The 18,802-nt window shown below is 40.0% G+C and overlaps 1 protein-coding gene across 1 annotated transcript; it reads left to right on the top strand.

Moving 5' to 3' along the window:
* Positions 1-2,293: 2,293 nt before the first annotated feature.
* On the top strand, positions 2,294-18,747 carry LOC105031530 (cyclic nucleotide-gated cation channel beta-3). Its single transcript, XM_029116359.2, has 18 exons — positions 2,294-2,647; positions 3,174-3,231; positions 3,840-3,975; positions 4,869-5,029; positions 5,155-5,457; positions 7,006-7,214; positions 7,888-7,938; positions 8,057-8,143; positions 8,268-8,332; positions 8,800-8,922; positions 10,571-10,712; positions 11,016-11,175; positions 11,355-11,452; positions 13,148-13,231; positions 13,469-13,587; positions 13,827-13,979; positions 17,944-18,094; positions 18,253-18,747. Exons 1-18 carry the CDS (start codon positions 2,525-2,527, stop codon positions 18,277-18,279), a joined length of 2,250 nt encoding a protein of 749 aa, XP_028972192.2. The 5' UTR covers positions 2,294-2,524; the 3' UTR covers positions 18,280-18,747.
* The last annotated feature ends 55 nt before the right edge of the window (positions 18,748-18,802 follow it).

Raw genomic sequence — 18,802 nt, 5'->3', positions numbered from 1 at the left:
ACCACATTGCCAAAGTAGGAGACTGTCCATAGATGTTTTTATGTTTTTAAGCTAGTAAGGCACTCATCAGCTCTCATTAAGAATACATTGAGTACAATACCTAGTTGGGCATCAGCCCTGAAAAGAATGTTTAAAACATTGTGACAAAAAGTGCAATCCATGAATATGACTTGTCTGTTATTTCATAGCTTTGTCAAAGATATTTCTACTCAAAGCTGTCTTGTGTTAGCTAGGCCGTGCAACGTCTCCCTTCACTGTCCTGGGGCATTGGGATGTGATCTTTAGACCAGAGGGAAGAGCCCCCTACTGGCCCTCCGACTCTCTCATGCTGTAACTGACTACAGCAAACCATGCTTAGCTTCAGAGGAAAGCTGGCAGTGTAATGCAGGATGGTATCCTTCTGGCAAAAATAAATCACAACAAAAAAACGATTGTTGCCAAGTTTGGGAAGGAACTTGTCGGCAACTCGGCAAGCAACACTAGTGCACTGCTCATCTGCAATTACTTATCGTCATGCATCTTTAGGGCAGTAACATTAGCTACAATAACGTCAGCTATGACGTTAATCACTGTGACATCCAGATGGTTCAATATTACACGTTTTTCTCCACCACCCATTGAAATAAACAACTTTATTTTACAATTGTTTGTGCCCAGCTGTCGATGCCATCTAGCTACCAGCAGGCTATCAATAAGCTGTAGTCCTTCAAGCCATACCATATGGTTCCACAAATCCACACAGCCAATTCCACTCAGGAAGATCATGACAGTTTTACTCAAAAGGATATTTTGAACATCAAGACCGGAGTCATGTATAAAGTATGGTCGGTGTATTTGAATGTACTGAAAGCCATTGCTTAGTAATAATCCAAGCTTCTGTGTTGAGCATTTCTGTTTTGAAAGCTAAAGTGTCCAGTGAAAGTAGATGCAATCTGTTGATACCCCAACATCCTAGGCTTTAGAGTAAGACAAGCTTTCTCCTGTATGCTAGTCACTAAAAACGTCCATTAATGTTTTTGCTCTGTTTTGCTTGTTTACAGTTCACCATGTTGGAGATGCTCTTGTATAGTTAAATCACCAACATTTAGAAATAAATCCCATGGCCACATACACTGAATCATTATATTGAAATGCATTCATTTTTGAGCAGGTCTTTTATGAGCCACTAAAAACAACTACACCAGTAGATTCCACACGTAAAATGTTTTGACTTTAATTTAATAAGATATTGGTTTAGCCTTACCCAGTTGGCCTCATTGAATAATCAATGGGATCATATTACTTGTGCATATGTGCTTTTACGTTTCATATGTGCTTAAGATTATTTGTTTGTTTTTTTGCACTGTAGCATATACTTGTTCACCTTTCCTTAAGTAGAGCCAACAAAGTAATTCCCTCATTATCCGGGAGCCAATGAGCTTGAAGTAGCTGGCGTGGTTCTGGTTTAATTAAGTAAGTGGTCTTTAAGTTTATGGGTGAATTGACACAGAGTAATCTACAGTAGCCACAGAGATAGATAGAAAAAGCATCCCTGTATTTCCATCTAAAGACAAGGGCAGCACCATTGAGGCAACATATATTTTGAACTGGTTTATTCAGGGCCTCAGGGTTTTCCGGGTCTTCGTATTACTACTCTACTAAATCCTTTATTCAACTGAGTGGTTCAAAAACGTTCTCAGTCAGCCCCACTTGCGTAGTTGGGGAAGATGTCAGGGTGGACTATTGACTGCAAAAAAGATCTGTCTTATCAAGTAAATGTAACCTGTTTTCAGTTTAAAAGATCCTTAAAATGAGGATTTTTTTTTCTTAACAAGCTAGAATATACTGCTTGTTTTTAGAAAATATGCCTTGAATATCGTGTAATTTGTCTTTGTCAGATTATTTCAATTATTTCAAGCAAATATCTCCTCAAAAATAGTTAAATTGTCTTGTTCCACTGGCACTTTATTTTGCAGTTTTGTACTTCGGTGATGGTTCTCAAGAGGAAATTACACCATTAGTAGATGGAAAGGGGAATTGTGTTGGCATTCAGCCAAGTGAATCGACAACAACCGTAAAAACATGTACAGCTCAATATTCACCATTGAAGTGACAATAAATAATATTATCAATCTGATACAATGCAATTGGTCAACTCCTTGAGTCCGGTAGATAGCCTTGGTTCTCTGTTCAGCGTCCAGATTACTACCCCCACCTCGGTGTTGACTTACAAAGCTTATTAGCTCTTGTGATGATAGCTGGCAACGGATTTACATGACCTACCATGCCGGCCCCTGAGGTGGTAGCCGCTTGCCTCAGATGGAGTCTTAGCGTTCTGTATTAGTGGGTCTGACAGCATCACAGACCTAATTGCATCAGGGGCCTGCAGATTATGAATAGGACAGTAACCTACGAGGTCAGGATAGCGACTGCTGAGTCTGAAACGAGACGGAGAGAGGGAAGGATAAGGCTTGGAGGGGATCGTACCACCACCACCACTCTGTAACGTAGCCCGTGGGTCTGTTAACTCCCAAGCCATTCAGCCATGTTCGGCAAGCTGAAGGGGCTGTTTCTTCCTCAAATCCCGGCGGCTGCAGTCCCCGCAGCAGCCCCTGCTCCAGTCCAGGCTCCTGCAAATGCACCTACACCTGCATCGACACCTGCTAAGGTAAAATACCACTGCCTCAGACGCTGTTCTAATCCATATACTGTAGCATCATTAGGCCCAGGGTGGTACGAAGCAAGCCAAGAACATACTGTATAGGCTTCTATAGGCTTTTAGCATGACATTTTTACTGACTGTGACAATGGCTGCTGTAACACTGAGAAATATTAAGCAATTTCATTTTGCGTTGTCATAATTTGCTATTAGATTTGCTCTCTGGATTCCATTCTTTTTTTGTTCTATTTTCCACATATATTTTATTCTTCAGGCCAAGAAAACAATTATAATTATCATAGTTTGTTTCCCCTATCGTTTGTACAATATAAATTGTTCATTACTTAATGGCACATTAAAATTCATTGCATTATGATGGAGTTTAATTTGAAAATGTCAATCGCACAGTGGTCTGTTGCTGCCTGGTAGATCAGTTCAGTCTGTTCAAAATTGCCTTTTATATGAAAATGTCCTCTAATCACTTATGCCTAATGAAGACAAGCATCTGACTTTGAGATAATGTTCTTTGTCACAGCAGGAGGAAACGCCAGCAGATACAGGAAATGGGACCAAGAAAGTGGAAAAACCTGCAGGTAAGGTAGTCTTTTATGAGATAAAACAGAAACCGGACTGTCATTCCTCTTGAATTTCATTGTGAAAAGCTTTGTTTTGGATTATGCTAATCCTCATTTGAATACAGTTGGGCTCATCCCCATCCCTATAAGGCAGGTTATCAATAACAAGCCGCGAGCAAACACTAACTTTTTTAGTATTGGACTATGAGGGTGCGGTAGGGGGCTTGTCTAGGCCGCTTAGCTTCTTTAGTTGGATTTAGACAGCTGAACTGACGGTTGTGCTTTAAGTGGAGCAGTGAGGTGACTAAGAATTTAATGCTGTGCAGGTCATTGGTTAAACTGGTCTATCTGCATCATGCATTAGTGTCCATGCTTATACTGTAGATGTCCCTGAATCACCCCATTTCCAATATGCTGTTCAAAACATGGTGCCCCGGCACACCTCCAAATCACCAACACACACCTAACAAATACTCACACCCAACCCCAAAAGCTCATGTCTAGATGTTTCTGTGCAGATTAAATTCTTCAAATATTTTATGGATTTCATTTTGTCTAAATTAAAAACACAATTATGTCTCCTTCTACACCTTAAATGATGTTTGCTACAATACGGGTCTCTGCAGAGCCTATCCCAGCCCCCGCCCCTGTAGACCCGCCCCCTGCCGCCGCCCCTGTAGATCCAGTCCCCGCCCCGGTCACAACACCTGCGGTGGGTCCAGCTGCAGCCCCAGCCAATCCTGGACAGGAAGCAGTAGAGGGGTAAGACAGTACATTAGTCTATCTCGTCTGACATTTTTCAAATCTTACTACCTTGAAATTAATTCTTAAAGGGTATTCATATGGAAAATAAATGGGTATGTGAATGGTTAGTGTGTCCTAACTTTTGACTGGTACTGTATATGCATTTCAAATGACTGATTCAGATTTTATATGTCTTCAAAATCCCATAGTTATTACTTGGTGGAAGTCACAATAGCTTTCAGTCATTGTTTTTGCTCAACTAAATGTGGTTGGGAGTAATGGTTGGATAGATATATGTAAACTCTGTCTCTGACAATCCTTTAACACCCTACCGCTATAACATCCCATAACCAAATGTACTCCTATGTATGCAAATGTGCTTGTTTCAGTTAGAACTTTAACTTCTATACGAACAGTGCCAGGGTAGCTCCATTTCAACTGGAGTGAAATATGAAATGAATAGCTTGTGAAATGTTATGTGAATGGTTTATCTGAGACATAAATATACTACTGCATGGTTTAATTTTAATTTAGATCAGGGGTGTCAAATTCATTGCACTTCTACAGATGTGGGGATATTAAGATAAATGACTCAAGCCATGTATTGCTATTGACTCTTCTTCCAGCAGAGGGAGCTACTTATTCAGTGAAGTGTTAGACCCACATGTTCCACTGAAATAGGGCAAAACTGTCAGGTGTTGTGTCAGGTTGAACATAATGAACTGCATTGAGCCCTAAATCTTTTTGTGCTCATGGCACTATGGTTCAAACAGCTTGGGTATACAATGTTTTTCTTATTCTCTGAAGTGCGGTTGACAAATAGCTAAGTGATTCTGTAATACAGGGGATGTAATGGGGGTCTTATTTTGTAATGAAGTAACGGTGAAGCTTATTGTCATTTTTCTTTCCAGAGAAGTTTCATCTCCTCCAGTACCTCCTCCTGTAGTGTACAACAAGTATTCTGATGATCATCTCCGGGCCATAGTGAAGCTAATGAGGGAGAGAACAGAAATATACAAAGAAAAGATTATAGACCCACATGCATCCTCACCTGAAGTCAGCCCTCCAGTCAGTAAGTGTCCACATGTAGGGCATTAAAAAAGCAACTTATACTGAATATATACTTCATGAATTATTCACGAGAAAGTTTAAGCAGGTTTAGAAAACATTTTGTCTCTATTTTTTATTGTCCTTTAGCTCCTGTTTATCGAAAACCGGATTATGAAATATTAATTAATGAGAGGATGAAAAAAGAAGAGGAAGATAGGATAAAGAAAGAAGAGGAAGACTTAAAAAAGAAAGAGGCAGCTGAGAAGAAAAAGCAGGAAATGGCAGAGAAGAAAGCTGCAGAGCAAAAAGCAAAAGATGAGGCAAAAGCATTGGAGCCTGTGGTCAAACCGAGTTTGGGACAAATAATGGCTACCTTCCTAGACAGGTTACTGAAACCTATTGAAGATCGAATGGACTCAGTTCTGCCATCCACTATAGATCCATTTACAGGTATGTACTGAATACAATCTCTGCAGCTTTGTTGTACTAGTTAAGCAACACAACAGTCACCTTGGGGTCCGCTTTTCTTTTCAGTTTATAAAAGTACTACCTCAGACCTTCAAAATGGCATATCTTACACTGCAAAGTTTTGTTAGGAAAATATATAAACATAAACCTACTCATAAGAAAAAGAGAAATAAGCCCTACAAATATTTTGCTATTATTTTACACTTGCGTGAAAGGCAGCAATATGGATTTTAAATAATATAATATCTAATGGGTTAAAGTTCAGACAGTCAGCTTTCATTTGAGGACATTTACATCCATAAACCATGATCCAGGTATGAACTGCAGCTCTCTAACAATCTTATATAAAGTCATCATATTTAGTACTTGGTAGGCAAATCCTTCGCATTTGAAGTGATGTTGCTGCCTTTCTGTTAGCACTTGACCAAATAATAGATTTTGCATGAGCACAATTCACAGCCAAAGTTTCAGCCATTTCTTTCCAAACTCATGATTTGTTTTGAGAACTGTTCTTCTGCAAAGAACGCTCCCCTGCAGAAGTTTTTTCTCCATTTCCAAATGTGTGAGAAAACCTATCTTGCCGTCTTGTTTGTGTGCATTTCTGCCTTCAGTTATGTCTTGTGGGATTCAGGTCAGGTGATTGACTTGGCCAGTCAAGAACATTCCACTTTTTGGCCCTGAAAAAACAAGACAAGATTTTTCTGTACATTTCAGAATTCATCTTGCTGTTTCCGGGTGTGTTCTATGTGAGTGGAGCTAATAAGAAAGTATGTCTGTTTCCTTGACATTTGGATATTTTTTGGAATATCATAAACTTTATATTTTTTAGATTGACTGTCAGTGCTCAGGTCTGGCAGAACTGATGCAGTGTATCTAAATGATGCTGTAGGCCCTCTTTTTTTGGTGACAGTAGAACCAGATCAATTGCATACAGGAGGGATTTTATTTCTGGTTACAGCTCCGGAAAAAATTAAGAGACCACTTAACCTTTTTCTTTCCTTTTCAAAAAAGTTGAAAAGGTTTTGAGTGAGGAACGAAAGCGTTTAATTTGCAGTGGTCTCTTAATTTGAACCCTTCTGTTTCTCACTAAAAACCTTCCTTTTTGACTTTTTGGAAAGGGAAGAAAAAGGTGCAGTGGTCTCTTAATCTCTTTAAGTTATTTCCTTGTTTTACTCCACAGCCTTGACCAAATGATTGTGTTTTTATCTCCAATATTAACTGCACATTTATTATTTGTGTACAAGTACATTGATTGAATAATATCAGGTTTTCCCCCCACACTCCTTTCAATTCGTTTTAGTAAAATACATGCCAAATTGAGTCAAATGCCTTTTCAAAATCTCTCTCCGTCTCTCTGTCTCTTTCTCTGAATCTCTCTCTCTGTCTCTCTCTCGTTGTATCTCGCTCTGTCTCTCTCTTGTTGTGTCTCTCTCACTCTCTGTCTCTCTGTCTCTCTCTGTGTCTCTCTCTGTCTCTCTGTCTCCTCTTGATCATTCCTAATAATTTCTATCTTTCTTCTTCTCCTCATAGATCGTGCATACATTGTGTGGCTCAGTCTCGTAACTTTGGCCTTCAACTACAACACCTGGCTGATGACGGCTCGCCTGTGTTTTCCCTACCACCCACCGGAGTGGATCCCTTACTGGATTGCTATGGACCTTCTGGCAGACTTTATCTATCTCATTGATTCCATCTTATTCCAGCCCCGCAAGCAGTTTGTCAAAGGAGGGGACGTTATAGTGAGTAATATAGCTTTCACTTCTACAGTGTCCTTGAAATAAAGGGGCATGTTGTTTCAAGAAACCTAGAATGAAAGACATGACACATAACAAAACACTGAAATGCATTACTGAATATACAAGAATTGACAAAGTCACTCAAATATACAACATATACAAAGAAAACAATGTGTGTTTTAAAGTGAGTATGTGTGTGTGTGTGTGTGTCAGAGTAAGGATAACAGCATCTGTTAAAAGTTCAAAAGCAGCTGCTAATCCAAATACTTCCCATTCAAACGTATGGAGCTTTTATGAACATATAAAACAGTCATAACTAGAAATGGCATGACAAAACTGCACATTTAAAATAGAAATTGGCAAATGCAATGCACTGGGATTTAGGCAAATATGGATGAACATTTTAAATAGCATCTGAATCTATATCAGCACCACTTCCAATCTGGCTGTTTTACATGTTTTGGTGTTAGTATCTTTAACAGTTCAAGAGCAATGGGGAATCCATATGCCTATTCAAAATGTTTATAGTTACTTTCATGAAACATACATAATTCAGGAAGACACAGGTAGGGTTCAGAATGGTGTGCCCCTAAGGCTTACAGTTGTGTCAACATGTGTTCTGCTTTCAAAACTGACTAGATGGATGTGATTTTAAATGTAATGTTCTTCTTTTCAGAAAGACAGGATTTTGACTAAAGCATTCTATAGAGAAACTGAGAGATTTAAGGTACGTCTGTCAAAAATGTGAATTTGTTATACCATCCGTATATACTTTTATGTATTGCTAAAATATGTGTTCATGGCAGGGGTTTCAGAGTTACCATCTATCATTTCTCTTTCCTTAGTTTGACATAATAGCAATGGTGCCCACAGATTTGCTATGTTTACAATTTGGATATAAATCCATCTTCAGATTCAATCGAATTCTTAAGGTAAAGCATTCACTGTTAATGTTTGGCCACCATATGCAAATTCACCATATGCTGAAACAAGTCTAGTTTTACATATGGTAGACTTATGCTACTTTTTGGGTGTTGATTTTATGTTCTTCTTTAGGCAGACACATTTTTTGAGTTCAGTGATCGTCTGGAGAGCCTCATGAGCAAGGCTTACATTTGGAGGTATGTTGTTGCTATGGATATCACACTAACTTCAATTTACTTATACCTAGGGTGTGACTGGAGTCATTAATCATCCCTTTGTATCAGTTTTATTCTGTACCAACTCCAGATATAATGGCATCATCAATGACTTGGTGAGGTGATGACCTTTCAGTCAAACAATGTATCAGACACCAAATCAATCAACACCATTGATGAACTAATTAAATAAATACCCTTACTAGAAAAAAAAAAGAAAACCATTCTTATTTTTAAAGTAAGTCTAGTAGAAATTGTATAGGATTGGTTCCTATCAAAATCCTAAGAAAATCCCAAATAAAATCGTATGTGATTGATTCTTATAAAAAAAAAAAAAACAATAGGAATCCTGTAGAAGGTTTGAATGGTCATAATGAATTGTTAGCTGGGGCATGGCTATATGTTATTGTACCTTTATCTAATGGTGCTGCCGTTGCTTGTGTTCCTAGAGTCATTCGCACCATTGGCTACCTGCTCTTCATGCTGCACCTGAACGCATGTTTTTACTATGTGGCATCGCACTACCAGGGCATCGGCAAGACTAAATGGGTCTACACTGGCAAAGGAAATGCGTATGTTCAATGCGCTATTAGATAAGTGTATCTGATTTCATGTCTCTCTATGTTAATGTAATCTGTTAAAGGATGTATACATACTATCTGTAATGAACACAGAGACCGGGGTTGTGTGGTTCCAATTGCAGAAACGCAACTGTCGATGTATTGTTGTACAGGGGAGCAGGCAGGAGCAAAAACAGTAGAGAGGGGCAGTTAGGTTCAGAAAACAGGAGATCAGTCCACGTAAGCGAAGGTACAGGCAGGGATCGGCAGTAAGGAGAAACCAGAAGCAGGCAGGCAGGTCAGGATACCGGGTGATCAGTCCGCGAAGGCAACAGTACAGGCAGGGTTAGGCGGTAGGAGAATCCAAGGGGCAGGCAGACGGGTCAGGACGCAGGTTTCTGGATAACGAGAGAAGACGGGAACGGGAAGGGAGAGAACAACATGCAGGGAGTCAAAAGGCAAACGCAATGCACGATACAAAGGCTTGGCAGGTCCACTATGAACAGTACCTCACACTGGAGTGGAGGCAGAGCACAGGCTAAATAGAGAGGTAAACAGGGCACAGGTGTTCAGTATTCCGGTGATTGGGATCTGGATTGTTGGGTGCGTTCATGCGTGTCGGGAAGTGAGAGTGTAACGGTGGCTGGTGAGGAGCGTGACGGGGAGGAGCTGGATCCAGAACGATGTGATCTTTGCATTGTGATTTTAGTGATTTTGTTTTTACAGTGATTTTGTTTTTACAGTGTTGTAAGGGCATTAATGGGTTTCACAATATATTGCCCAAACAAAATTGCATTGTAATGGCACAGCCTTTGTATTGAAAACTATAGTTAGATTTTTGTCAAATCATCTGGGGCCAGAAAAGAACTGTGATTTAGAGACTATATGTTTAAGACTTGCCCTTAGCTTTAGTGAATTTGACAACAGCAAATGTTTAGATTTTTTACTATAACTATAATATTTATTTGCCTTTTTTACTTTTGTTTTATACTTTTCCACTGTACAGTAAGATCCAAATGTATTTGGACAGTGACCCTTTGTCCCTTTGGTGTGTTATTTTTTTGGGGTCTATACCGCAGCACTTCGGATTTAAAATTATACAATGACCGTATACTGTTCTGTGTATTTTCATTCATATTGGAGAACCCAAAATAGCCTGATACCCCAACCCTCTCTACAGATACCAGCCTGATACCCCAACCCTCTCTACAGATACCTGCCTGATACCCCAACCCCCTCTACAGATACCAACCTGATACCCCAACCCTCTCTACCGATACCTGCCTGATACCCCAACCCCCTCTACCGATACCAGCCTGATACCCCAACCCTCTCTACAGATACCTGCCTGATACCCCAACCCTCTCTACAGATACCTGCCTGATACCCCAACCCTCTCTACAGATACCAGCCTGATACCCCAACCCTCTCTACAGATACCTGCCTGATACCCCAACCCTATCTGCAGATACCAGCCTGATACCCCAACCCTCTCTACAGATACCTGCCTGATACCCCAACCCTATCTGCAGATACCAGCCTGATACCCCAACCCCCTGTACAGATACCAGCCTGATACCCCAACCGTCTGTACAGATACCAGCCTGATACCCCAACCGTCTGTACAGATACCAGCCTGATACTCCAACCCTCTCTACAGGTACCTGCGTTGTTACTACTTTGCTGTCCGCAGCCTGATCAACATCGGGGGTCTTCCTGAGCCCCACACAGTCTTTGAGATTACATTTCAGCTGACAAACTTTTTCGTGGGTGTCTTCGTGTTCTCCAGTTTGATTGGCCAGGTAAAAGGAAAATACATAGTAAGATAGCCCACCCATTAGGTCTCCCAACTTTGGTCTAGATAGTAGTGTAGAACTATGACACCCTATTGGATGACTCTAGCCCCTGATTAATTTGGGATCGCCAACCCTCTAGGATTTCAGTGTAGCAGACCACAAGCTTTTTTCCAGCACAACCAAGTCTCTGTCATATATTTTAGATGTTGTCATGAAAAATGGGTAGAGGTATGTGATATTGCTGCACAATCAAGTTAAACTCGACCTCAGTTGACCTACAGTGTGTGTGTCCACCTTAATCCGTCCCAGATGAGAGATGTCATCGGCGCAGCCACCCAAGGCCAGACCTACTTCCGTACTTCCATGGACAACACTGTGTATTACATGGTGTCAAACAATATCCCCAGAATATGTCAGAACAGAATTCGCACCTGGTACAACTACACCTGGGATGCCCAGGGCATGCTGGGTAAGAACATTATCAGGTTGTGTCCCAACTGACACTTTGTTTCCTATTTCCTGAGACAATGTTAATCTTTTATGTTTTTAAGGGAAGCTCCCCGCTTGTGTGAATAAGAGTTTTTTTTTTAAATGTTGGATGAATAATTAGTAAATGTTTTCTTTATGGTTCTTCTTGACGACGTTTAGATGAGTCTGAGCTGCTGGAACAGATGCCTCTGGTCATGAGGACAGCCATTGCGGTGGATATCAACCTGGCCACATTCCAGAAAATTGAACTGTTTAAGGTACGTGCATATGCTCCAAAGCAATGGCACGCGCAGACGCACGCACCAACGCAAACTTGCGCAACAACTTACCTCAGGAAGAGGTGCACATACAGTGGGGCAAAAAAGTATTTAGTCAGCCACCAATTGTGCAAGTTCTCCCACTTAAAAAGATGAGAGAGGCCTGTAATTATGAGAGAAAACACGAGAAAGAATTTGGGATAAAAATCCAGAAAATCACATTGTAGAATTTTTAACCAATTTATTGGTCAATTATGGTGGAAAATAAATATTTGGTCAATAACAAAAGTTCATCTCAATACTTTGTTATATACCCTTTGTTGGCAATGACAGAGGTCAAACATTTTCTGTAAGTCGTCACAAGATTTTCTCACACTGTTGCTGGTATTTTGGCCCATTCCTCCATGCAGATCTCCTCTAGAGCAGTGATGTTTTGGGCAACACAGACTTTGGACTCCTTCCAACGATTTTCTATAAGGTTGAGATCTGGTGACTGGCTAGGCCACTCCAGGACCTTGAAATGCTTCTTACGAAGCCACTCCTTCATTGCCCGGGCGGTGTGTTTGGGATCATTGTCATGCTGAAAGACCCAGCCACGTTTCATCTTCAATGCCCTTGCTGATGGAAGGAGGTTTTCACTCAAAATCTCACGATACATGGCCCCATTCATTCTTTCCTTTATACAGATCAGTCATCCTGGTCCCTTTGCAGAAAAACAGCCCCAGAGCATGATGTTTCCACCCCCATGCTTCACAATAGGTATGGTGTTCTTTGAAAGCAACTCAGCATTCTTTCTCCTCCAAACACGATGAGTTGAGTTTTTACCAAAAAGTTCTATTTTGGTTTCATCTGACCATATAACATTCTCCCAATCCTCTTCTGGACCATCCAAATGCTCTCTAGCAAGCCTCAGACGGGCCTGGACATGAACTGGCTTATGCAGGGGGACGCGTCTGGCACTGCAGGATTTGAGTCCCTGGCGGAGTAGTGTGTTACTGATGGTAGCCTTTGTTACTTTGGTCCCAGCTCTCTGCAGGTCATTTACTAGGTCTCCCCGTGTGGTACTGGGATTTTTGCTCACTGTTCTTGTGATCATTTTGACCCCACGGGGTGAGATCTTGCGTGGAGCCCCGGATCGAGGGAGATTATCAGTGGTCTTCTATGTCTTCCATTTTCTTATAAGTGCTCCCACAGTTGATTTCTTCACACCAACCTGCTTACCTATTGCAGATTCAGTCTTCCCAGCCTGGTGCAGGTCTACAATTTTGTTTCTGGTGTCCTTTGACAGCTCTTTGGTCTTGGCCATAGTGGAGTTTGGAGTGTGACTGTTTGAGGTTGTGGTCTTTTATACTGATAACAAGTTCAAACAGGTGCCATTGATACAGGTAACGAGTAGAGGACAGAGGAGCCTCTTAAAGAAGAAGTTACAGGTCTGTGAGAGACAGAAATCTTGCTTGTTTGTAGGTGACCAAATACTTATTTTACAGAGGAATTTACCAATAAATTCATTAAAAATCCTACAATGTGATTTTCTGGATTTCTTTTTCTTATTTTGTCTCTCATAGTGTACCTATAATGAAAATTACAGGCCTCTCTCATCTTTTTAAGTGGGAGAACTTGCACAATTGGTGGCTGACTAAATACTTTTTTGCCCCACTGTACGTGTAATATATGATGCTGAATGTGTTTCCTCAGGGCTGTGATAACCAGATGTTGGTGGACATGTTGCTGAGGCTTAAGTCTATTATATATCTACCTGGGGACTTTGTGGTGCAGAAGGTGAGTGTGTGTGTGTGCTGGTGTGCACGTGTGTGTTAGTTATCCATGGTAACTTCAGCCTTAGAATTAGCCGTTTAGTGTAGTCTACTGTATGAAAGGTACTTTGTCAGTTCTATTTCTTGATAACAGGACATTTCTTCATAGTTATAAACACACTAATGTTATTTATTAGACACTATTATAGATACAGTGTGATGTATGGTTTAACAGCTTTCCATGTGTCTTGCTCCTCCATAGGGAGATATTGGTAAAGAGATGTACATTATTAAGTCAGGAGCAGTGCAGGTGGTCGGGGGGCCAGATAATTCCATTGTGTTCGTTACCTTAAAGGCTGGATGCGTGTTTGGAGAGATCAGGTACAGAACAGCTCTGCCCCATCAAGTTAAATAACGATGGGCTGTATCTGAAATTATACCATGTATTTTCTGTGTAGAGTTATGCATATGTTGTGTCCAGGGCCCTTATGTTCCTTATTCATAGGAATGCATTACATCTTTTAGAAAATAAGCTGCCATTTTGAAAGGCACATGTTGTAGCCTACACAGAGATTACTTTATATGAGATTAAGTGGATGATTAGTGTTTTTCATCTACAGTCTTTTGCAGTCGTCTAAAGATGGCGGAAATAGAAGGACTGCTAACGTCAAAGCTCACGGTTTTGCCAACCTGTTTGTCCTGGAAAAGAAAGACCTCTTTGAAATCCTGGTCCACTACCCATTGGCTCAAAAAGTGTTGGCCAGGAAAGGAAGGTAAGAGAGGACAATAGCTTTATTATAGGTACGCCATTGAATTTGGTCAAACCGCTGTGGTAAAAAAATGAAAGCTGTTAAGAAGGGCAGTACACAAAACTTACGTAATTGAATTGACTAACTAAAAACTAAAAACTAAATAAACTGAAAAGGTGATTCTAAGAGACATTAACCTATGGTTTACATTATTCAACTTGCATTAGCATTACTGTCTGTTATTATGTACAACCCCATTTGTAAAAAGTTGGGTCGCTGCGTAAAATTCAAGTAAAAACAGAATGCAATGATTGAATGAATAATGCAAATAATTTATCCCTATATGTAAATGGAAATAGTCCAAAGACAACATATCAGATGTTGAAACTGAGAAATGTTATTGTTTTTGGAGAAATACATGCACGTTTGGAATTTGATGCCAGCAAAACATTTAAAAAAAGGTGGTACATGGGCATGTTTACCACGTCTTCTTTTAATAATATTGTAAGCGTTTGGGAACTGAGGAGATCAATTTCTGTAGTTTTTAAAGTGAAGTTTTTTCCCATTCTTGCTTGAGATTGGATTTCAAGTGCTCAACAGTTTGGGGTCATTGTTGTATGTTTTGTGTCATAATGCGCCAAATGTTTTCAATCGGTGACAGGTCTGGATTGCAGGCAGACCAATTTAGCACCCAAACTCTTTTACTACCGGGCCATGTTGTTGTAATATGTGCAGAATGTGGTTTGACATTGTCTTATTGAAATTAGCAAGGCCTTCCCTGAAAAAGACGTTGTCTGAAAGGCACCATATGTTGCTCCAAAACCTGTATATATTGTCCAGCATTAATGGTGCCTTCACAGATGTGTAGTCACCTCAATACGATCACGAATGCTGGCTTTTGAAAGGTGTGCTGGAAACAAGTTGGATGGTCCCTCTCCTCTTTAGCCTGAAGGACACGGCATCATTGATTTGCAAAAATAATTTAAAATGTTTATTTGCCAGACAGCAGGGCAGTTTTTATCATAGGTACACTTCAACTGTGAGAAAACAAAAATCCAGAAAATCACACTGTATGATTTTTAAATAATTAATTTTGCATTTTATTGCATGACATAAGTATTTGATCACCTACCAACCAATAAGAATTCCGACTCTCACAGACCTGTTGGTTTTTCTTTAAGAAGCCCTCCTGTTCTCCACTCATTACCTGTATTAACTGCACCTGTTTGAACTCGTTACCTGTATAAAAGACACCTGTCCACACACTCAATAAAACAGACTCCAACCTCTCCACAATGGCCAAGACCAGAAAGCTGTGTAAGGACATCAGGGATATAATTGTAGACCTGCACAAGGATGGGATGGGCTACAGGACAATAGGCAAGCAGCTTGGTGAGAAGGCAACAACTGTTGGCGCAATTATTAGAAAATGGAAGAAGTTCAAGATGACGGTCAATCTCCCTCGGTCTGGGGCTCCAGGCAAGATCTCACCTCATGGGGCATCAATGATCATAAGAAAGGTGAGGGATCAGCCCAGAACTACACGGCAGGACCTGGTCAATGACCTGAAGAGAGCTGGGACCACAGTCTCAAAGAAAACCATTAGTAACACACTACACCGTCATGGATTAAAATCCTGCAGAGCATGCAAGGTCACCCTGCTCAAGCCAGCGCATGTCCAGACCCGTCTGAAGTTTGCCAATGATCATCTGGATGATCCAGAGGAGGAATGGGAGAAGGTCATGTGGTCTGATGAGACAAAAATAGAGCATTTTGGTCTAAACTTCACTCGCCGTGTTTGGAGGAAGAAGAAGGATGAGTACAACCCCAAGAACACCATACCAACCGTGAAGCATGGAGGTGGAAACATCATTCTTTGGGGATGCTTTTCTGCAAAGGGGACAGGACGACTGCACCGTATTGAGGGGTGGATGGGTGGGGCCATGTATCGCAAGATCTTGGCCAACAACCTCCTTCCCTCAGTAAGAGCATTGAAGATGGGTCATGGCTGGGTCTTCCAGCATGACAACGACCCAAAACACACAGCCAGGGCAACTAAGGAGTGTCTCCGTAAGAAGCATCTCATGGTCCTGGAGTGGCCTAGCCAGTCTCCAGACCTGAACCCAATAGAAAATCTTTGGAGGGAGCTGAAAGCCAGTATTGCCCAGCAACAGCCCCGAAACCTGAAGGATCTGGAGAAGGTCTATTTGGAGGAGTGGGCCAAAATCTGCTGCAGTGTGTGCAAACCTGGTCAAGAACTACAGGAAACATATGATCTCTGTAATTGCAAAGGTTTCTGTACCAAATATTAAGTTCTGCTTTTCTGATGTATCAAATTCTTATGTCATGCAATAAAATGCAAATTAATTACTTAAATATCATACAATGTAATTTTCTGGATTGTTTTGGATTCCGTCACTCACAGTTGAAGAGTACCTATGATAAAAATTACAGACTTCTACATGTTTAGTAAGTGGGAAAACCTGCAAAATCGGTAGGGTATCAAATACTTGTTCTCCCCACTGTATAAATGGTTTCTTTTTTGCATGGTGGAGTTTTAACTAGCATTTGTGGATGCAGCGCCAAACTGTGTTGACAGACTGTCGTTTTCCAAAGTGTTCCTGAGTCCATGCAGTGATTTCCACTACAGAATCGTGTCTGTTTTTAGTGCAGTAATGCCTGAGGATCAGAAGATCCTCCAATACCATCAACTATTCAATACTGATCATCCAATATTGTTTTTCAGCCTTGTCCCTTGCTTACAGAGATTTCTCTGGATTCTCTGAATCTTTTAATGAAATGATGTACCACAGAATCAGATGACAAGATCCCCAAATTCTTTGCAATTTTACATTGAGAAACATTAACGTTATGCCCGCGCAGTCTTTCACAGAATGATGAACCCTTCCCCATCTTTACTTCTGAAAGACTCATCCTCTCTGGGATAATCTTTTCATATGCAATAATTTGAACTGACCTGTTGCCAATTAACCTAATTATTTGTGAGATGTTCCACCAGTTTTTCTTTTAGCATTACACAACTTATCCAGTCTGTTGTTGCCCCTATCCCAGCTTTTTTTAAACCGATTGCTGGCATCAAATTCAAAGTGGCCATATGTTTTTCAAGAAACAATAACCTTTCTCAGTTTCAACATTTGATATGTTGTCTTTGTACTATTTTCTAAGGAATATAGGGTTTAAATGATTTGCACATCATTGCATTCTGTTTTTCTTTACATTTTCTTACTTTTTGGGAAAGAGGGTTTCTGTAATACAGTTACAGTTCTACTGTACCAGGTAATCATATCACTGACATGTTTTATTCAACCAAGTTCTGAGGTGATCTTCAGTCTCTCAAGGTCATCTATCTGGTCAAAATCAAATGAACAGGTCCCCACAGTCTGATGAAAAGCACAATATTATGTTTTTAGAGATACATGGTTTTAAATAAATACTTTCTTAGATTTTCCCCAAGAATTACTTCTTTTTGGAGTACAGGATAAAGCTTTATGTGTAGATTCTGAGTTTTTCGGGGTTGTGTATTATATTTCTATCAAATAGCATTGACAGACTTTATACAACATTGACATGTTTTTTTAATGCACACAAATAAGGCAATGACACAACCCAGTGATACAATCCAGGGTATAGACAAGTACAATCTTAGGCCAGCAAAATGGGATTCTATATGCAGAGGATCTGTCAAAATCACTGACACAATTCCCTCTCTGGTGGGGTGATTCATTTGTAAATTTGAAGGGTTGTGCTTTATTTGTAAATATGAAATAAATGGTTGTGCTTTATTTGTAAATATGAAATAAAGGGACATGCTTTATTTGTCAATATGAAATAAAGGTGTTTTTTCACTTTTTCATATTTATTATTTTCCATATAAGTCCATATTGATTCAGTAACAACTATAGACATCTAAAATGTAACCACATAATGGAGATTAACTTGACTCATATTTGACCCTTTATTTCCAAAGGAAACTGATGAAGGCCAAAGGTCCAGCGGCTGCTAAGGCTGTTGAAGATAAAAAAAAAGGAATGGCGCTGTTTGGACCCAAACCCCCCACTCCTAAGTTTCTGCGGGCCTTTGGGGGCCTGGGACGCAAAGGCTTTATGGATAAAATGAAAGTAAGAAAAATTTCTTACTCTTTCTTTGACGTATTGTTACAAGGACAGAATGTTGATGTTCAGTTACAGTTAGTAATAGTATACGTTCTGTAGATGGCTCAAGCATGGTAGTAACAGCGTTGTTTTATGGTGTTCCTTGTTCTTTCTTTCTCTTGTAGAATGCAGCTTCTAATCAAAATAATTGAGGATGACAAACTACTTCTGATTACTTTGGGGATTATTTGTCAATTCTGTCTTTTCACCCACAGCTGAATAAACAGTTGTGTGAGTGCAGGACCAGAACATTATTTTCTGTCATTTTCCTATGAGGAATAGTTCCCTCGCACCTAATGTCCTTTATTATATTGAAATCTCTTAAGAATATGTATTACTTTCTTAAAAAGAAAATACAGGAACGCTACTGTGTAGTTGTTTTCCCTTTGTTATTGTTTTTTCAACACAGTTCTCTTTTATTTCGCCAGTCACAAATTTTGTTTTGCCAATACAAACATAATGTAGTTGGTGGTGAAAGTTACCAATACACTGCCAATCAAAGCATTTATTATTCTGTCTAACAGGGCTTAAAGTCTAGGTACAAAACAATTTTATACCACTCCATCTGTCTGCTATACAAGATATATATTTACCTAAATAAATACATTGTAATTTCCTAACAGTTTCATAGTAAACATTTTTCACCCTGACCAGTTTTGTGTTGTGTTGGTTGGA

The sequence above is a fragment of the Esox lucius genome, chromosome 21 (assembly GCF_011004845.1).
Source record: "Esox lucius isolate fEsoLuc1 chromosome 21, fEsoLuc1.pri, whole genome shotgun sequence".
Taxonomy (NCBI): domain Eukaryota; kingdom Metazoa; phylum Chordata; class Actinopteri; order Esociformes; family Esocidae; genus Esox; species Esox lucius.
Note: the sequence above shows the minus strand (reverse complement) of the source record. Positions and strands in the feature narration are given on the sequence as shown.